The sequence below is a fragment of the Miniopterus natalensis genome, chromosome 1 (assembly GCF_054644295.1).
Source record: "Miniopterus natalensis isolate mMinNat1 chromosome 1, mMinNat1.hap1, whole genome shotgun sequence".
Classification (NCBI taxonomy): Eukaryota; Metazoa; Chordata; class Mammalia; order Chiroptera; family Miniopteridae; genus Miniopterus; species Miniopterus natalensis.
The window spans coordinates 53,043,163-53,064,467 of NC_142081.1; the positions used below are offsets into that span (position 1 = coordinate 53,043,163).

Sequence of the window (21,305 nt, forward strand, 5' to 3'; positions counted from 1 at the left end):
TATTGCATATTTGAAAACATCTAGGAATAAAATGACTGTATATTTAACTTTTTTTTTTTTTTTGCTGGACACTAAAATCCTAATAACTTCCTCAAATTCATTTACAAAATATTTTTGAGCACCTTCTGTGTGTCAGGCACATAGACATTTAGAACAGATCGGTGAATAAAAACGGGCAAAGGTCCATGCCTTCATGACTCCGTCATTCTTTTTAAAATGAGGCATGTTTATAAACAAACAAGTGGATAAAACAAAAGAGAAATTAAAATACATCCCAAACTACCATGGCTTTCTGGAAACCTGTCTCTGTTCAATTTTCTTTTTTTCTAAAATATAAAAGCAAAGGTATGTATCTGCATAGTTGTGTGGTAGTTAAGATCAGAGGCTCTGGTGTCAGATTGCCAGATTGCCTGTGTTCAAATCCTAGCTCTGCCACTAATTAGCATCAGAAAGGTACCTGGAACCTACACTAGCTAAAGCCCTACGTTACATCATCTAAAGCCCTCTTATTTTGGTCAATTTCCACCATTTCTATCTTTCTTCTCTAACTTTAATATTTTAAAGCTTCTACTGGTCTCTTCCTATCCTTTGTTATAGTTCTGTGCACCTTCTTACTTTCAATCACTTCTCATTTCTCTGTGGATCAATTCCCACATTCTCTTATTTCTTCCCCTTCACTTCTTCAACATTCTAGTTCCATTTTTGTTTGTATAAAAAGATTTTTACCTTTTTTATGGCACCCTTGTGTTCCACTAATGTGTCATAAATTCTCTTACTTATTCTATTCATTTATTCATTTAATAATTTTTACTCACTGCCCACTGTTTGCCAGGTAACCTTCTGGACACTGAAGCTACAACAGTGAACAAAAAAGAGTAACATTCCTGCCCCTGGGGAAGTTGCGTCACCCCCCTCCTCCTGCCTTACTCTGTGCTATCAGTGCTTTGTTCCTGCTCAGTTACTTAGGCACTGAAGAGCTGGTTCCAATCTTTCCTTATCTATTTATCACATTTGATCTTCCCTGCTTTTTATTTCTTATTCTTTGTCTTTTTTTTTTTTTTTTTCTGCTTTCATGTGACTTCTACCTGGTAGTACTTTAATTCATCTTCTCTTAGGACATCAGTGTCAGATTTTGTTAACAGGCCCATTAGGTATATAATACAGACCTGGAGGGTATTCAGATCCTTAGTGTGGTTTTTCACAGAAGATCAAAGGCACTTTATGAGAGAATAATTACTTCATTTCCATTCTCTTTATTCAGGGAATAGTTGTCACACTGTGCAAGTTTCCTACCATTCCAGAAGGCATTCTCTTACTTACAAACCCTTAATTATTTTGGCTAACTTTCTTTGTTTTGTTATTAATTGATTATGTGGAAAGATAATCTTGGGATTTGGACTTGCAAATATTATTGTTGTGATTCCCCTTCCTTCCCTATTATTTTCCTTTCTTTTCTTCCGTTCCTGAGCAATTTAGTCCTAAAGCATTTGGGGGCCAAAACAAGGCAGGCATCCAGATTGTCAGGGGAGGTGGGGATGTACTGTGGTAGCATAGAGCAAGCTGTCTGCACTCAGCCGCAGTGAGGAGGGTGTCCATGTGGCACCACAGCTGTCAGAATCCAAGGGAACGAGGATGGTGCCCACATGTAGCCAGGGGTAGGGATGGGGGGTGGTGTTGGATGGCGGTAGGTAGGCTATGGCCTGATAGGGGAAGTCAGAGTCCAGGTGGGGGTGAGGAGGGTACCCCTGTAGAGTGAGCAGCCTGGCAAGGGGTGTCAGAGCCTCAGCAGGATGAGAAGGGCATCCAATGGAGGAGAGGCTATCAGTAGATAGGAGAGATTGGTTAACGAGCACCTGAAAAGATTGATAAAATAAATACATAAATTAAAGGTAACAGCACCTGGGTTTTTCACTGTTGGAGATGATAATTATAATACAGAAAGAGAGAAAACTAGAATGTTTGAAATTGGAATCAGAGATACCAGTGTGAACTCATGGTTTTAAGTACAAAGGAAAGACTGAGTAACTGAAGAACTGTGAAGCAAAATGTAGTGTGTAATGTTGAACTAGATCCTTTTGCTGTAAAGTACACTATGGGTTCAGTTGATGAAACTTGAATAGGATCTGAGAATTAGATAGGAACCAGTGTATCAATGGCAATTTCCTGATTTTGATGGGTAATTTGGGTTGTATAGAATAATATGTCTATTTTTAGGAAATACTAAAATATTCAAGATGGTGGATAAGCAACTTATTTTCAGATTATTCAGGACAAAAGGTTTTTATAAAGCATTTGAAACTTCTAAAGTTTATGATTGTTTCAAAATTTTTTAAGAGTACACTTAAAAATAATGCTATGTAATAAAATCTCAATTTTAGCTTATTAAGTTGTACTTGATAACATTTTTTGCAGGATTATTGGCCAAGGGAAGTCCATTTTAGTGATAATAATAAATGGGCAAGCACTCTGAATAAAATAAAAGAAGATAGTTCATTTACTTCAATTTATACATATCTATGGGAAAATGTCCCTCGACTATATGATGCATCCATGGCCATGGAGTCAAGATTACAGGATTGTGCAATTCTTTTGGAAAAACATGCCTCTAAAATATTTAAGTTGGAAAATGTAATTCCTGGGAAAGGTAAACCTTATTTTTATATGAATAAAGTAATGGTCAGTTGTGTGTGTGTGTGTGTGTGTGTGTGTGTGTGTGTCTGTCTGTCTGTCTGTCTATCTCTGTGTGTGTAGTCTCATAAAGGATGAAATCCTAAGGTATAAAATGTCTAAAAATGTAATATTTCCTTTTCTTTTAAAGCTCTTCATTTCAAAATGGTCCAGTACAGATTTTTAGTTGAACATCAACATGTGGATTCAATGAAAGTATTGCTAGGACAAAACCTCAAATAGCTGGGAACTTTGTTAAGCTGGAACAGAGGTCCCAAATATCAGGGAAACAGGACTGCATCAACTGATATTGGTACCAGAGACAAGCAGGCCAGCAAGAGTTAGGGTATAAGAACATAAATACCTAAACTCAAAGTAAACGGGATAAGAGTGGATCTACATGAGCTGGGTTAGCTTGTAGGAAGGGAGTAATTAGCATTCAGTACAGAATAGCTGCAGGCTGAGTAAAAAAGCATATCTGCTAGTAATGGTAATTTTTACTTCTTTTCAGTATTTTTATAACTTTTTTATTATCTAATCAACACTTTCAGATACTAAAGTTTTAGATACTGATGGTGATCCTTGTCTTTTTATTTAATGAGTAAACATCATAAACAAGCCTTAAAAATGCTGATATTGGTTATACTTATAATGTATTTTCTACGTATTAAATAAATTTAATTAGACATATAATTTAGATACTTAATATTCTTTTATGGACCTCCATTTTTCAAATTCTGAGAATGTGTTTAAATACACAACTTTTAAATTTACTACTGTTTTATTTTAAATTTTCTTATTTAATTTTGGATTTTTTTTTAAATATAAAAATATTTTTGAAATGTACATATATATGTATTTAAGAGAGAGAAAGTGCACATGTGCATACTTTAAAAAACTAATTTTATGTATATTAATTGACCTCAATATGTAAATATCAGAGCTTGACTCAACTCTAGGTTAACTGACTTTAGAGCCCCCATAGTATTTCACTGGGTCATGCTCCAAAGTCCTGTACATTCTGGAATTTAAGGTGACCATGAAACCACAGTGCAAGTGACTAAGCTATTTGAAAAACATGAGCTTGTTCAGTAAGAAGAGATTGATGTAAAACTTTACATATAGGAGTAAGTACTAAAGACATACTAGTTGGAGCATGACATTTCTAAAAAACAAAAGGAAACAGAAGATATAATAGTTATTTACTCATTCAACAAGAGTTTGTGTGTCTAGCACTATGCTTATCAAAGTAGCTTGTTGATCCCATTGAATAGTTTTATATATATTTTGTTTAAAGTATTTAAATCTTTTTTACTTTGTTTTTAAAATATACCTATTGATTTCAGAGAGGAAGGGAGAGGGAGAAAGAGACAGAAACATCAATGATAAGACAGTCATTGGTCAGCTGCCTCCTGCACACTCCTTACTGGGGATTGAGCCCACAACCCAGGCATGTGCCTTGACCAGGAATCAAACCCCGACCTCCTGGATCCTAGGTTGATGCTCAACCGCTGAGCCATGCCTGGCTGGGCTAAATCTTTTTCACTTTTAAAGGAGATATATATGTGTATACACATACAAACAAACACACATATGTATCTTGTGAATTCTTTTTTTAAAGGTCCTCAAGGAAAATTGGAAAAATACAAGGCATTTCTAAGGAAGCACCATAAGAAAACGATGATAATGGTATGGTATTTGTTTTCATCTTTCTTGAAAAATTATATTTCCACAGAAAAAATAAATACTATAATTGCATAGATAAGATAATTTCATAGAAAGTTTTTAAAAGTTTCCTTTTAATCTTTTATCATCTATCTATCTCTATATTTTTAAAATAGCTGGCTAATATTCTCTTACACACACACTATTAATTAAAGTGTTGGCATTTTCACATCACTAGAAGTGATTTAAAAACTTATTTTAATGTATATATTGCATCCTCTTGTTATTTAATAATTTATGTCCTATACTTAGTGCAGGTCCCATATCAGTTCTCTCCCTATAGAAAAAATTAAGAATTCCTTTTACCAAATGTTCATAGGTGAACTAACACCTATCCTCAAACTATTCCAAAAAACTCAAGAGGATGGAAGACTTCCAAGTTCACTTAATGAGGCCAGCATTATCCTAATTCCAACACGAAATAAGGATACTACAAAGAAAATTATAGGCAAATATCCCTGATGAACATAGATGCCAGAATCCTCAACAAAATATTAGCAAACCAGATGCAACAATGCATTAAAAAGATCATACACCATGATTAAGGGCTTTATTCCTGGGTTGGTATAATATCCACAAATCAATAAACATGGCACACCACATAAACAAAATTAGGGATAAAAATCACATGATCATATAAATAGATGAAGAAAACTCATTTGATAAAATCCCCATTTATGATAAAAACTCTCAGCAAAGTGGGAATAGAGGGGACATACCTCAACATAATAAAGGCCATATATGACAGACGCACAGCCAACATCATACTCAATGGGCAAAAACTACAAGCATTTCTTAAGATCAGGAACAAGACAGGGATGTCCACTTTCACCACTCTTTTTAGTACTGGAAGTCTCAGCCACAGCAATCAGACAAGAACAAATAAAAGGCATCCAAATTAGAAAGGAGGAAGTAAAACTTTATTTGCAAATGACATATTACTACAGAGAACTCCAGAGATTTCACAAAAAACTACTAGAACTGATAAATAAATTCAGTAAAGTAGCAGGATACAAACTAAATATCCAGAAATCAGTTGCATTTTTACTCACCAATAATGAACTGATAAGAAAGGGAAACTAAGAAAACAATCCCATTTACAATTTCATAAAATAAAATAAAAAAGCCTTGGAATAAATTTAACCAAAGATGTAAAAGACCTGTACAGTGGAACCTTAGTTCTCAAACTTAATTCATTCCGGAAGCAATTCTTTTGAAAACCGAATCATTTCCACCCCCCATTAGAAATAATGTAAGTTGAATTAATCTGTTTTAGACCTCTAAATGATTCTCTGTTTTAACCTTTCTTATACATAGTACATGTCTAATGCACTGTTTAATCTATAAACAAACACTTCTTAAATTTATCGAACCACCACCTACTAGCCTTAAATCACTTTCAGCACTCTTTGCTTCTTCACTTATTAATGCCTCAGAAATGCTGTCACCTGCTAGTTAACAGCTTTTCCTTTATCCAAATCAACAACAGTTTTTCTACCTCTTCAATTACCTGTGATATTGTTTTATGAGCACTTTCACGCCCTTAGCAACATCAGCACTCTTGATGGCCTCTTTATGTTTTAAAATTGTGCCTATCTTCCATTATACCAGCAACAAAAGCAAAAAAACAAAAACCCGAAAACTCAAAAATATTCACAGCACAATTTCCTGAGATATAAACAATGCAAGGTTTAGCTCTCCTTTGTTAGTGGTCTGAGAGATACTTTTTGTCATGCTTATGTTTCAGTTTGAAAGGGCTGTCAGTGGGAGACCTGAAGTTTTGTCTGAAAATGGAGACTTTTTCTGAATTGTTTGAGATGGGAGACAGACTGAGGTTTGACTATACTCGGATATTATAAGATACTGAAGAAAGAAATTGAAGATACAAATAAGTGTAAGCATACACTTAAGCAAAGAAATTGAAGATATAAATAAGTATTTATGGATAGGAAAAATTAACCTCATTAAAATATTCATACTACCCAAAACAATCTATAGATTCAACACAATTCCTATCAAGATACCAATGGTATATTTCACAGAGCTAGAACAAATAGTCCAAAAATTTATATGGAAATGCAAAAGATCCTGCATAGCCACAGCAACCTTAAGAAAGAAGAACAAAATTGGAGGAATCATGCTACCTGATACCAAACTATATTACAAGGCCATAGTAATCAAAACAGCATGGTACTGGCATAAAAACAGACATATAGATCGATGGAACACAATAGATAGCCCAGAAATAAACCCATGCCTTTATGGCCAATTAATAGTCAACAATGGAGGTAAGAACATACAGTAGGGTAAAGATAGTTTATTCAGTAAATGGTGTTAGAAAAATTGGACAGACACATGCAAAAAAACACAGCCTTCTTATACCATACACAAGAATAAACTCAAAATGGATTAAAGACTTAAATGTTAGACTTGCAACCATAAAAATCCTAGAAGAAAACAGGCAGCAAAACCTCGACATTTCTCATAGCAGTATTTTTTCTGATGTTTCTTCTCAGGTAAAGGAAATAAAAGAAAAAAATAAACAAATGAGACTACATCAAACTAAAAAGCTTTTGCACAGCAAAGGAAACCATCAACAAAATGAAAAGATAATCCACTGAATGGGAGAACATATTTTCCAAAGATACATCTGATAAGGGGTTAATATTCAAAATTTATAAAGAACTTATAAAACTCAACACAAACACACACAAAAATCCAATTAAAAAATGTGCAAAGGACCTTAGTAGACACTTCTCCAAAGAGGACATACAGATGGCCAACAGACATATGAAAAGATGCTCAGTGTCATTAATCATGGGAGAAATGCAAGTTAAAACCACAATGAGATATCATCTTACACCTGTCAGAACAGCTATCATCAATAAATCAACAAACAACAAGTGCTGGCTAAAATGGGGAGAAGAGGGAACCCTCATGCACTGTTGGTCAGAATGCAGACTGGTGCAGCCACTGTGGAAAATAGTATGGAGTTTCCTCAAAAAATTAAAAATGGAACTGCCTTATGACCCAGTGATTTCACTTCTGGTAATATATCTAAAGAAACCCTAAACACTTATTCAAAAGAATATATGCACTCCTATGTTTATTGCAGCATTATTTATAATAGCCAAGATTTGGAAGCAGCCCATGTGCCCATCAGTAGATGAGAGGATAAAAAAAGGAGTGGTACATTTACACAATGGAATACTACTCAGCTGTAAAAAAGAAGGAAATCTTAACTTTTGCAGCAGCATGGAATGTGCTGGAGAGTATTATGCTAAATGAAATAAACCAGTCAGAGAAAGACAAATAACATGATTTTATGTATATGTGGAATCTAATGAACAAAATAAACTGACAGACAAAATAGAAACAGACTCATAGATGCAGAAAACAGATTGGCAGATTAACCACCAACTTACACCATACACAAAAGTAAATTCAAAATGGATGAAAGACTTAAATGTAAGACATGAAACCATAAAAATCCTAGAGGAAAACATAGGCAGTAAAATCTCAGACATCTCTCATAGCAATATGTTTGCTGATACATCTCCTAGGGCAAGAGAAACTAAGGAGAAAATAAACAAATGGGACTGCATCAAAATAAAAGGCTTCTGTACAGCAAAAGAAACCATCAACAAAATGAAAAAGGGAGCCCACTGTATGGGAGAACATATTTGCCAATGACACATCTGATAAAGGGTTAATATCCAAAATATATAAGGAACTTAACAAAAGGAAGACAAACAATCCAATTAAAAAATGGGCAAAGGACCTAAATAGGCACTTCTCCAAAGACGACATACAGATGGCCAAGAGACATAAAAAATGCTCAACGTCGCTAATCATCAGAGAGATGCAAATTAAAACCACAATGAGGTATCACTTCACACCTGTCAGAATGGCTCCATCAACAAGTCAACAAACTACAAGTGCTGGCGAGGGTGTGGAGAAAAGGGCACCCTAGTACACTGCTGGTGGGAATGCAGACTGGTGCAGTCACTATGGAAAACAGTATGGAGTTTCCTCAAAAGATTAAAAATTGACCTGCCATTTGACCCAGTGATCTCACTTCTAGGAATATATCCTAAGGAACCTCCATCACCAACCACAAAGAACTTATGCACCCCTATGTTCATAGCAGCACAATTTACAATAGCTAAGATTTGGAAACAGCCCAAGTGCCCATCAGTAGATGAGTGGATAAAAAAGCTGTGGCACATTTACACCATGGGATACTACGCAGCTGTAAAGAGGAAGGACCTTTTAGCCTTTGGCACAGCATGGAGGGAACTAGAAAGTATTAAGCTAAATGAAATAAGCCAGTCAGAGAAAGACAAGTACCACAGGACCTCACTTATATATGGAATGTAATAAAATAAACTGATGAACAAAGTGGATCCAGAGACATAGAACCATGGAACAGACTGAGGGATCTCAGAGGGAAGGCGGGGAGGAGGTGTGGGTGTGGAGATATTAATCAGAGAGCTTATATGTTTATAAGCATAACCCATGGACACAGACATTGGTATGGGGAAAGCTTGGGGGTGGATGGATATGGGGTGGAAGGGATCAGTGAGGTTAAAAAGGGGACATTTGAAATAGTCTCAACAATAAAGGAACATTAATGAATAAATAAAGGTAACTATTTTACAAGCAAGAAAAAGTAAATAAATTAATTAAAATAATGAGGGGGGGAAAAACAAACAAAAAATAATACAAAAAAATTGGTCACCCAGTGGAAGGTTATTTTGGTAAAATCTTTCTGGCCTGCAATTTAGTAATATTAAAATAGTATAGAGTCTTTTGATTTTGGAAATGTATCCTAGGAAATAAAAAACATAAAATGAATTTAAAGAAAAGAAAAGAAACAGACTCATAGATGCAGAAAACAGATTGACAGATGTTAGAGAGGAGGGCGGTTGGGAGGCTGGGTGAAAAAGGTAAAAGAAATTAAGCAAAAAAAAACGCCCCAAAACTCATAGACACAGACAACAATATGGTGATTACCAGAGGAAAAGGGGGGAGGGAAGGTAAGAGTGTAAAAGGGCAGTAAATATTGAGAGAAGGAGACTTGACTGGGTGGTAAACACACAATACAATATACAGATGATGATTATAGAATTGTACACTTGAAACCTATATACTTTTCCTAACAAACGTCACCCCAATGAATTAAATAGAAACTAAAAAAATAAATTAAAAATTCATTGTATTACCTTTAGAATTACTTTGTCGATTAAAAAATATCTTTGAGATTTTTATTAGAATTATAATTGGCTTTTAAATTACTATTAGAAACTCAGTCCTTTTCAAAAATACATTTAAAATTGTATAATGTTAAACCTATAAAGACTTTAAGTGCCACCAGTAGTCTATCCACCTCACTAAATGTTAATTTTTAAATTTCAGTATTACTTTTATTTTTTTCCTGATTATGTCTAAGGTAGTTATTTTTAAAAGTTAAAAGAAATAGATAAGTACTTAAAACATAAGTTTAATTCTATTGCTTATAGATAAATATATCTCACTATGTAATTGTCACTTTTTTAATTAAAAAGTTTAGAAAATTTTGATTAAATCGTGTACTTATAAAGAATTAAATGTATTGTGAAATTTTTATTAATACATATTTTTATACACCATTAAAAAAACCCACTAATGTACTAGCCCTTTTTTTGGATTCTCAGGTTACTGTTCATTATTTATTATTATTTACAAAGCTGCTGTGAATATATTTAGAGCTAAAGACTGCTTACCTATGAGTATTTTCTTAAGATAAATTTCTAGAAGTGGAGCCACATGGGAAAAGAAATATGAAAATCTAAGTTCTTTGATACATGTTGACAAGTTGTTCTCTAGAAAAGTAGCACAAATTTATATTTGTAACAATAGAATTTGTGATCTATCTCACCCATTTTCTTGCCAGCATTTAATATTATATATTTAAATGTTTGCAGAGTTTTAGGCATAAAAGTTATCAATTTTATATATTTTACTATGTTGATTTTTTTTAGGTTTTTCTTAGTCTTTGTGTTTCTATTATTGTGAGTTGCCTATTTATGAATTTCTGCCACTTTTCAGTTGTTCTATTTTTATTTCTAAGAGCTCTTTATACTTTAAAAATACTAACCCTTCTCTATAATATATCATATACATATTTATACCACTTTATTTCCTTTTAATAGAAAAGTATTTTTTTGCTATATAGAACTTTATATTTTCATGGATCTATAATTTTCTATTAAAATTTTCTGCTTTCAGTGTCATAATATTTAATAAGACTTTCTTCATCACAAGATCATACATATATTTACCTGCATACATATTTGTGTGTTTAATCTTTTAATCCATACAGTGTTTATTTTTGTGTAAGGGAGTAAAACATAAGGATCTTATTTTAGCTTCATCAGTAAATTTGTGTGATTTTCTTCATATAAGTTCTACACATTTCCTATTAAATTTACTCCTGGGTATCTTAAATTTTTGTTACTAATGTCAGTGAGATTGTTTTTCCATTATGTTATTAAAATGGGTTATTGTTGGCATATGGAAAATTACATTGGTATATGGATATTATTCAACATTGTTAGTGATTTTTTATTGTGTCTCTGACTCAGAAAGAATTCTAGCTATCTTTTTTCAGATTAATGAAATTTATTTCTAGTTTATTAAACATATATGGATGTGGATGTAGGTTAGATATACAGGCATACCTTGTTTTACTGCACTTTGCTCTGTTGAGCTTTGTTTATAGTTGTGAGAGTTTATTCTTATTATTTATTGGTTATTGTTTTATTTTTTATATATAAACAACTGTAAACCTACTTTTGCCTCACTCTATATTGTGTTTTTCACAAATTGAAAATTTGTTCTAACCCTGCATTAAGCAAGTCTATCCATTCCATTTCTCCAACATTTGATCACTTCATGTGTCTGTGTCACATTTTAGTAATTGTTGCAATATTTCAAACTTTTTTACTGCTATCATATTTGTTATGGTGATCTGTCATTAATGATCTTTGATGTTTCTATTGTAATTGTTTTGGGGCTTCATGAACCATGCCCATATATAAACAAAATTAACTGATTAATGTTCTATGTTTTCTGACTGCTCTAACAACAGGCCATTCCTCTTTCCCTCTCCTCAAGCCTTCCTGTTTCCCAAGACACAACAATATTGAAATTAGGCCAATTAATAACCCTACAGTGGCCTCTAAGTGTTCAAGTGAAATAAAGAGTTGTATGTCTTTCACTTTAAATCAAAAGCCAGAAATAATTAAGTTTAATGAAGAAGGCATGTCGAAAGCTGAGATAGGCTGAAAGCTAGGCCTCTTGCACCAAACAGTTAGCCAAGATGTGAATACAAACGAAACATTCTTGAAGAAAGTTAAAAATGCTATTCCAGTGAACACACAAGTGATAAGAAAGCAAAACAGCCTTATGCTGATCTGGAGAAAGGTTTAGTGGTCTGAATAGAAGACCAAACCAACCATAACATTTTCTTAAGCCAAAGTCTAATCCAGAGCAAGGCCCTAACTCTCTTCAGTTCTATGAAGTATGAGAGAGGGAAGGAAGATGCAGAAGAAAAATTTGAAGCTAGCAGAGGTTGGTTCATGAGGTTTAAGTGCAAAGCGAAGCAAGAAATGCTGGTGTAGAAGCTGCAGCAAGTTATCCAGAAGATCTAGCTAAGACAGGCTTTCTTATTATGGGCTAATGCAGCTGATGACTTCAAGTTGAAACCAATGCTTATTTACCATTCTGAAAATTCTGGGGCCCTTAAGAATTATGCTAAATTTTAAGTCACAGCCCAGCCGGGCGTGGCTCAGTGGTTAAGCATCAACCTAGGATCCAGGCAATCAGGGTTCGATTTCTGGTCAGGGCACATGCCCCGGTTGCAGGCTGCAGCCGATCAATGACTCTCTCATCAATGATGTTTCTAGCTCTCTCTCTCCCTCTCCTTTCTTCTCTCTGAAATCAATAAAGATATATTTAAAAAAATAAAAATAAAAAAATAAAATAAATTTTAAGTCACAGAGCAGTTGTGGTGTGAGAGATACCCTTGGCTCCTTCCCATGAAATTTCAACAAAGTAACCAACTATAATTCAACATAGAATTCCATACTCAACACAGAGGCATGCCTGAGAGACCCGCACACTGAAACATCTAAAGGTGGGCAACTGGGAATAAGCAGAGTGGTGAGAAGCGAGGAAAGCCCAGACAGTCCACAGACACAGCCCTGCAGCTAGGAGCTCAGGGCCTGGCCAGGAAAGGGAGAAAGCTAGCTGTAGCAGGCGCTTCCTTCAGCCTGCCAGGAGGAAGAGAAAGCTGCACGAGGCAGCCCAACAGAGTGAGTGGAGTGAACAGTAACTGAGCCAGCAGATACCTGACAGAGCATTGTGTTCTGCCTTGTGGCTATCCCACTGTTGGGCAGGGGTGTTTCTTACCAAGAAATGGAACCACAGAACCCTGCTGCCCCTTGGATTCCCAAAACTCACCTCCCATTGCCCTTGATGTTGGGTCAAGGAACATTTTATCTATAAACCAAGAGCTATTACAATAGAACCTCTATTTCCCTCTGTGACTGATCCCCAGGTTTGGTGCTTGGGGCAGGACCCCACAGAGGTCAGAGCTACCATTATGGTGAGAGCAAAACAAACCCCACCCCCAAGCAGCACAACTGTACTGTCCTACAGAAGCCTGTGAAGGTCAAGTCTGGAAGATCACAAAGTTAAAAAAATAATCTTGCAATTCAGCACCATCTACTGGAAAATCGTAGAAAGACCTCCTCAGAGAATGCTGCTATAGAAGGGACATTTATGCCTAGACGAAAGAGAGTAGAAAATACCATGAACAACCATGGTAACAAGGAAGAGCAGAAAGAAAATGAAAAATCCCCAGGAAGCAAGCTGGAACACATGGAAATATGTCATATAAATGACAGAGATTTCAAGATTGCAGCTCTGAAAATACTCAACGAGATGCGAGAAAATACAGACAGGCAATTCAGTGCACTAAGAAAATGAATCAATGAACAAAATGAGTACTTTACCAAAGAGATTGAAACTTTAGAAAAGAATCAATCAGAAATCCTGGAAATGAAGCATGCAATTAAGGAGATTAGGAATGAACTACTGAACATAGAAAACAGAGACAACCAGATGGAGGAAAGAATTAGTGATATTGAAGATAAGAATCTAGAAAATATGCAGAGGGAAGATAGGGACCTGAGCATAAAGAAAAATGAAAGAGCTCTATGAGAACTGTCTGATTCCATCAGAAAAAGCAATATTAGAATTATAGGCATTCCTGAAGAAGAAAAGAGGGACAAGGGAACAGAGTCTATTCAAACAAATAGTGGGTGAGAACTTCCCAAACCCATGGAAAGATCTAGATCCTCAAATCCAAGAAGCAAACAGAACATCTAGTTATTTCAATCCAAAGAGGCCTTCTCCAAGGCACATTGTATTAAAACTCAAAAATTAATGACAAAGAAAAATTCTTAAGGCAGCCAGGGAAGAGAAAGATATGATCTACAAAGGAGAACCCATCGGAATTTCATCCAACTTCTCAGCAGAAACTCTACAAGCCAGAAGGGAGTGGAACCAAATATTCAAACATCTGAAAGAGAGAAATTACCAGCCACGAATAGTATATCTAGCAAAATTATTCTTTAAATATGAAGGAGAAATAAAGACACTCAGATATATAGAAGCTGAGAGAATTTATTACCAGAAAACCTGCATTTGAGGAAATACTCAAGGGAGTTATTCTACCTGAAACGAACAAAAGGCCACAAGACTACGAGTAAGATCACCAAAAAACTTACAGCATAAACAGGAATAATTTGTGACAATAAAAACATAAACGAGGAGGGGGTAAAGGTCTGAACTGGCAGAGGATGAACATCAGATGCACTAGAAAGAAAAAAAACCTATTGTATATATGCAACTTTATTTTTTATAACCTTAATGGTGCTCTGGCTGTGGAACCTTGCCTGGGGTCTGGGCCATGATCTTTTCAGGGAAAAGACCCTCCCATAGCCTAGAGATCCCTTTTCACTCTTGACCCCCTGCCTGTGGAAGCTGGGCCAGCCCCTCTCATGACCTTGCCCTTCCTACCAGTCTCCAGGTACTTTCCGTCCTTACTTGATTTAAGTCTCTTCCTCAGCTGGACCTCAGTTGTTAATTCCTAGTGAATTTTCCCCAACTTAGTTTTATTTCCAGTCTGGCCCTGGAAGGAGGTGCAAGAAAGGTCTGCCTATTCAGCCTCCATCTTTTCCCTCTCTGATGCACTGTTTCTAATGAATCTGAACCACTCTTATATTCACAGGATATACTTTTTAATCGATGTTCTATAAGATACAATGATCTCTTTTGGCTTTGTTATCAAAATTATACTAACCTCAGAAAATGAGTTACTTAGCTTTATCTTACTTTCCATTCTATAACTAGTTTGTAGAATATTGAGATATCACTTGTTCTTTGTAAGTTTGGTAAAATTTGCCTGTGAACTTTTATTGATTGATTTATTATTTATATTTTGCCGAGGGGAGTAGGTAGGTTGGTAGAAATGCTATATGGAAGTTAACAGGTTCCACAAATATCTACTTTGGTTGATTGTCAAAACATAATATTGAGTGGGGGGGAAAAGCAAGATACCAAAAAATAGGTACAGTTGATATCATTTCTCTAAATTTTAAAAATATACAAAAATGTCTATATTCTTTATATATGTGTACATATTTGTGTGAAAGTATTTTAATGAAATGGGAGGGATACAAATAAAAATAATAGTGACTATCTCAAGAAAGAGGAACACACAAATAGAACTAGAAGCCATTGTGGAAGCAGGTCTTAACTTTTATTATATATAATTATACAAAAATTTTATGTATTTTCTCTGAAATAGCCTTAAACAATATTAAAATATCAGCAGTAATCCATTCTAGGTTGTGGGGACATAGAGGTGCTGGTAGTTATGATATGCATTATAATTTCTATATTTAAAAAAAATTTAGCCCTGCCGGGTGTGGCTCAGAGTTCAATTCCTGGTCAGGGCACATGCCCGGGTTGCAGGCTCGATCAATGACTCTCTCATCATTGGTGTTTTTATCTCTCTCTCTCCCTCTCCTTTCCTCTCTCTGAAATCAATAAAGATTTTTTTTTTTAATTTAATTTCTGACTGTTGAATTTTATCAGATGGCTTTCAGAATCTGTTGAAATGAACATTAGATGAATTATACTAACAAAAGTTTTAAAAATTATTTTTATTGTTAAATATATTATATTGGATTTTTTAATTATGTATTTTAACATGTAAGATACCACAAAAATATAAATGGTATGACCAACACCTAGTTTTATTTTATTATTACTCCGCTCCTTAAAAACTTCCAGTGTTTCTTTGTTCCCCACAGAATAAAGCCAGGGTTTGAGATTAACATCTTTCTAAATTTGACCCCTGTCTTTATTGACCAATTGTATCTGAAGCTGTCAAGCATACAGCCTTCTTTTTTTAAAAATCATAATTGATCTCACTTTCCCTAAATAGTCTTTCTTTTTTTATTCCTTTTTACACTTTTAAAAATGCCAATAATGTAATTCTCCTTCTGTTAGCAATCTGTTATTATCCTTTCAAATCTGTTTCCTATGTCATCTCCTCTATAATATTCTGTATTGTGTAATGTGTGTGTATATATAAAATTTGCCTGTACAATTAATTATAACTGGAGGAAGTAAGGATATGGAAATTAGTAAACAATATATCAACATGTCCAGATAATCAAAAAATATTGCATATGGAAGGCTACTTATTCTCTGTATAAAGTAGCATGGTGAAGATAGAGATGTGCCGCATAGATTTCCCTTTAAGGAAGGACCTGTTGCTCTCACTGCTAGGAGTGCTATTCAGGCACACCCTTCAGCTGTCAGCCCCTTTAGGGATTGCCTCAACTACATAGAACTCCCGAGGGCATGCCCTTCCAGGAACCACCCACATCCAATGACTGATCAAGTTGGATGCAGAAAGGACTGGCTATTTCAACCCAATGCAGGACAATCATGATGGGTCCTTTCTGCTTTAGAGCTCTTCTTATGGTCAGTTGAGGCTGTTAGACTTGCATCAGAGCTGACCTTTCCACCTTCCCAATTGCTCTCCCCTTGCCTTCCATAGATACTGAACCAAAAGGCACTCCCAATAAACATCCTGAACACTAACTCCACCTCAGAGTCTATTTCCAAGTGAATCCAAACTGCAGTCTAAATAGTTTGTTTACACTCCTGTTATAGCCCTTATCTCTGTGTTCTGTATATATATGTATCTTACTCCCCTCTTGAACTATGACTAGCTTGAGGGCAAGGACCATCTTTGTATTCCTAGCATCTAACACAGCAACAGCATTCTAGGCTTCAGACACACACACACACACACACACACACACACACACACACACACACATTAACTGAGCAAATTTACCAAATATAAAAATTCTTTAATTTAGAATTTTAAAGATTTTATTTTAAATGTTTTCCAGCTTTCAGATGAAATGGAGACAAAGAAGAATATAGAGGTATTTAAAATTTCTATTTTATGAAATTATGTATCAAGGTATTATGTGGAGGTAAAAGAATGTTTATAATAACAGATGTAGCTATAAATAGAGATGGGGACCCTAGGAGAGAGATTTAGGAACAGATATAGAAGCTTTCTTTTTCTGCTTAGTCCATTTCCTTATGTGTAGCCTATCTAAAATTCTTGACCATTTGAGTTATATAAATTTAGTTCTGAAATATAAGTTTGTTTTGCTTTTGCATTTGTCATGAATATGCCAGGTCTCTTAATTTCAGAGAAGCAGATAGTATGATTTTTCTTAGGTGGGATAAGTATTTTTCAATTTTTTTCATAAAAAGAAGTAAAATAATTACCTAATGATAGTTGCATATTTACCTGTCTTCTATAGTCATATGAGACTACTAAACTGAAAAAAGTAAAGTAATTACTGTTATATTTCCTCTTTCTAGGGTTGCAATTTTTCAGGATTCAAAACAAATGAGCTTACTCAACTACCCAGACACTTGGATGCTGAACGAATCTATCTTTTTATTTTAAAAGTCCATAACTTTGATGTATGTAAATATTATTTTAATTTTATTATATGATAAATTTTGAGGATATGATTTAATGAATCAGACCTTTATTTAAAGATCTGACAGATTAAGTGTTTAAGCAAGGTTTAATCCTTTGAGTATTGTGTCTGGCAGGAAAGACCAGTGATGTTTATACACCCTGATCACCAGAAAAGAATGTGTTAGACCTGTGTTCCTGTCTCAGGAGTCTGAGGTTGCTAGTGTGTATTGGCTTGTCATGTGACTATAGCAAGTATTTTTCCCTCCCTTTTCCTGCTCTATCAGCTCAGGATATTTTAGCCTGCTCATTTTGACAACAAAATAACTTATGAGAGCTCTTCCCTACAACCCCACCTTTGAGCCTCCAGGTGTCTAAGGAATTTTTGAGTAGTATCCCTACAGAGTAATTAATTGATGAAAAAACTGTAGGCATAGGAAAGTAACTAGATCATTGGCCATTGTTCTAGTAGGTTGAGGGTTGGGTGGTTACTGGCATTGATTTCCCACTCAAATTTTAGGTAGTTACCTAACAAGGCTTCTATGTCCTGGAGGCTTAATCAATTCTCCTTGTACCCCTGGGCAGATTTTTTTTAGACAGTTCTCTGAGATGGACTTGGCCCCTACTAGGCCCTCTTCCCCATCTCTCACCCTTAGGCTTAGAGTGGCTCTTTATTTCTCAACACAAAATCCTTGTTGTTTTCTCTTCTACTATAGTCTACAGTTCAGAAGGAGCATTATCAACCATTAAGCCTGGATGAATCCATTTCAACCATTATTTCCTGCCCCCTTTTCACTCTCTTCAAGATAAAGGAGAGTATATCTCTTCAGTGTTCCATCTTCAAGATGCATTGTTCCAAGAAGTAGAGTGTGTTTGACCTATTTGGCTTTCCTGTTTGCCCCTCAGTTAGGAAACCACAGGGCACCTTAGTTTACAACTCCACCTAGAATGGTTCAGTAATGACACACTCTCTTATTTTCCATGCTAATACAAATGTTTTTCAATTCTCGGGATTTTGATGAAAGGGAAGGGTTAACCTGCCCTCTTAATCTAATCACCTATTCCCATTTTTACAGAGAAAAATTATGGGTGCTAATTGTAGTTATGCCGGGTCATGAACATATTGATTCCTTTCACTAACTATACTTTCCAAGTTGCCTCAGGAAAAAGGTTTTATTGTTATGGAAATAAATTAATAAAATTATTGTTAAAATAATTTTATGGAATATTCTTCTAGGTCATCTATAATACTCTTTCTAACTGTAATATTTTGTGTTCTAAGGTGGAACTACATTTTAACCATGGGTGTATATATGCTTACCACAAATCACAAGGCAATCACATAAACATGGCATAGAAGTTACAGCTGTGAGGAATTTTTAGTACAGTTAACTTGGAAGATGCTGGCATAAGTGAAATACCTAGGAAAGTGAGGAGTGGAAGTAGATATGGGCAGTAAGGGTGAGTGTGTGTGTTTGTGGAGGGGGATATGAACAGCAGCTGGATTAGGATATCATGCGTTTGTGTAGCAAAGGCAGATTTGGGCTTAGATACCCAGTATTTATTAATACCTTTACCTTATTTAAAAAACAAATTTAAATTGGCTTACTAGACCATGTACAATGCAATAGCATTAAAATAAATAGATGATAAAATTAGAGTGAAGAGAAAATAAGCTTAGGAAAATAAAAATAGCAAAGGAAAGGTTATTTCATAGAAATGTTTACACCACAGAGCAACAATAATCAAAACAGCATGGTATTGGCAGAAAAACAGACACACAGACCAATGGGACAGAATTGAGAGCCCAGAAATAAAACCACATGTATATGGGCAAATAATTTTTGACAAAGGATCCAAAAACACACAATGGAGAAAAGAAAGCTTCTTCAATAAATGGTTCTGGGAAAATTAGAAAGCCACATGCATAAGAATGAACTAGACTACAGTTTGTCCTCATGTACAAAAACTCATTCAAAATGGATCAAAGACCTAAATATAAGATCTGAAACAATAAATTACATAGAAGGAAACATAGTTACTAAACTCATAAGCCTTGATCTTAGAGAAGATTTTATTAATTTAACCTCAAAAGCAAGGGAAATAAAGGCAAAAATAAATGAATGGGACTACATCAAACTAAAAAGCTTCTGCACAGCAAAAGAAACTGACAGCAAAACAAAAAGGCAGCCAACCGAATGGGAGACGGTATTTTTAAACAACAGCTCTGACAAGGGGTTAATATCCAAAATATGTAAAGAACTCATACAGTCCAACACCAGACAAACAAACAATCCAGTTAAAAATGGGCAGAGGACCTGAACAGACACCTCTCCCAAGAAGACATAGAAACGGCCAACAGATACATGAAAAGATGCTCAGCTTCACCAGCTGTTAGGGAAACGCAAGTCAAAACTACATTGAGATACCACCTCACACCTGTTAGAATGACTGTTATCAACAAGACAGGTAATAAGTGTTGGAGAGGTTGGAGAGAAAAAGGAGCCCTCATCACTGCTGGTGGGAATGTAAACTGGTACAGCCACTGTGGAAAGGAGTATGGAGGTTCCTCAAGAAATTAACGATAGAGTTACCATATGACCCTGCAATCCCTCTTCTGGAAATCTACCTGAAAAACTTGAAAACATTTATTTGAAAAGATATATGCACCCCTATGTTCATTGCAGCACTATTCATTGTGGCCAAGACATGGAAACAACCAGTGTCCTTCAATAGATGACTAGATAAAGAGGATGTGGTACATATATACTATGGAACACTACTCAGCCAGAAGAAAAGATGAAATACTGCCATACGTGACAGCATGGATGGATCCTGAGAATATTATGCTGAGTGAAATAATTCAGGCAGAAAAAGCTAAGAACCAAATGATTTCACTCACACGTGGGATATAAAACTGAAACTCAGACACAGACAACAATATGGTGGTTACCAGAGGAAAGGGGGCTAAGAGTATAGTAAAGGGTAAAGGCAGCCAAATATATCGTGATGGAAGATGACTTGACTTTGGGTGATGGGCACACAGTGCAATATACAGATCATGTATCATAGAAATCTATACTTGAAACGTATATAATCTTACTAGCCAATGTCACCCCAATACACTTAATTAAAAAAAGAAATGCTTACAATAGCTTACAAGATTTGAACTTATGGATCTGTAGCTCAGAAAGAAAAGGTCACAGTGCTACTATTATATGCCCTTGACTTCAGTGGCAATCCATTGAAATGACTGAGTTCCCCTTACCCCATCCAAACACATTCCTGCACATACAGTCATAGATTAAGTTTCTTAATGAACAAAAGTGTGTATTCTGCCCTATATCACACAGAACATAACGCTGGCTAGAGATGATGCTCAGTAAAAATATTATTGAAATGAATTGTGAAAAAAGGTCTTATATATATAAAGAAAGCTGAGCCACAAGCATACTTACATACACAAAAGAAATTCAAGAGAACATTAGAAGTAATTTTGTCCAACCTAGAGTCAATTTAGAAGAAAAAGTTCCAAGTCAGATAATCTACAGGTTTTCAGATATATTTATATTTACTTGAAGCAAAAACGTATCACAAAGGTGAAGGGGTTGGTGAGAAGGAGAGAACCATTTAACTTTTTAAACTGGGTTTGGGTTTGTTTTCTTTTTCCAATTTCTATTTTTTGGTTGTTTTGACTATTGATATATTTTTAAAAACCTGGAATTTTCTTGAAAAAAAAAGGAAGTGATGATAAACATAACCAAAACTAAGACAAGAAGCA

The 21,305-nt window shown here is 35.1% G+C and overlaps 1 protein-coding gene across 1 annotated transcript in view; it reads left to right on the forward strand.

Annotated features, from left to right (window-relative positions):
- Nucleotides 1-21,305, forward strand: part of FAM227B (family with sequence similarity 227 member B) — a 188,987-nt gene that overhangs the window by 10,393 nt on the left and 157,289 nt on the right. The window contains exons 5-8 of the mRNA XM_087821532.1: nt 2,413-2,644; nt 4,289-4,356; nt 16,935-16,970; nt 17,422-17,526. Coding sequence (XP_087677658.1) covers nt 2,413-2,644; nt 4,289-4,356; nt 16,935-16,970; nt 17,422-17,526 — 441 coding nt within the window. The remainder of the gene's footprint in view (nt 1-2,412; nt 2,645-4,288; nt 4,357-16,934; nt 16,971-17,421; nt 17,527-21,305) is intronic.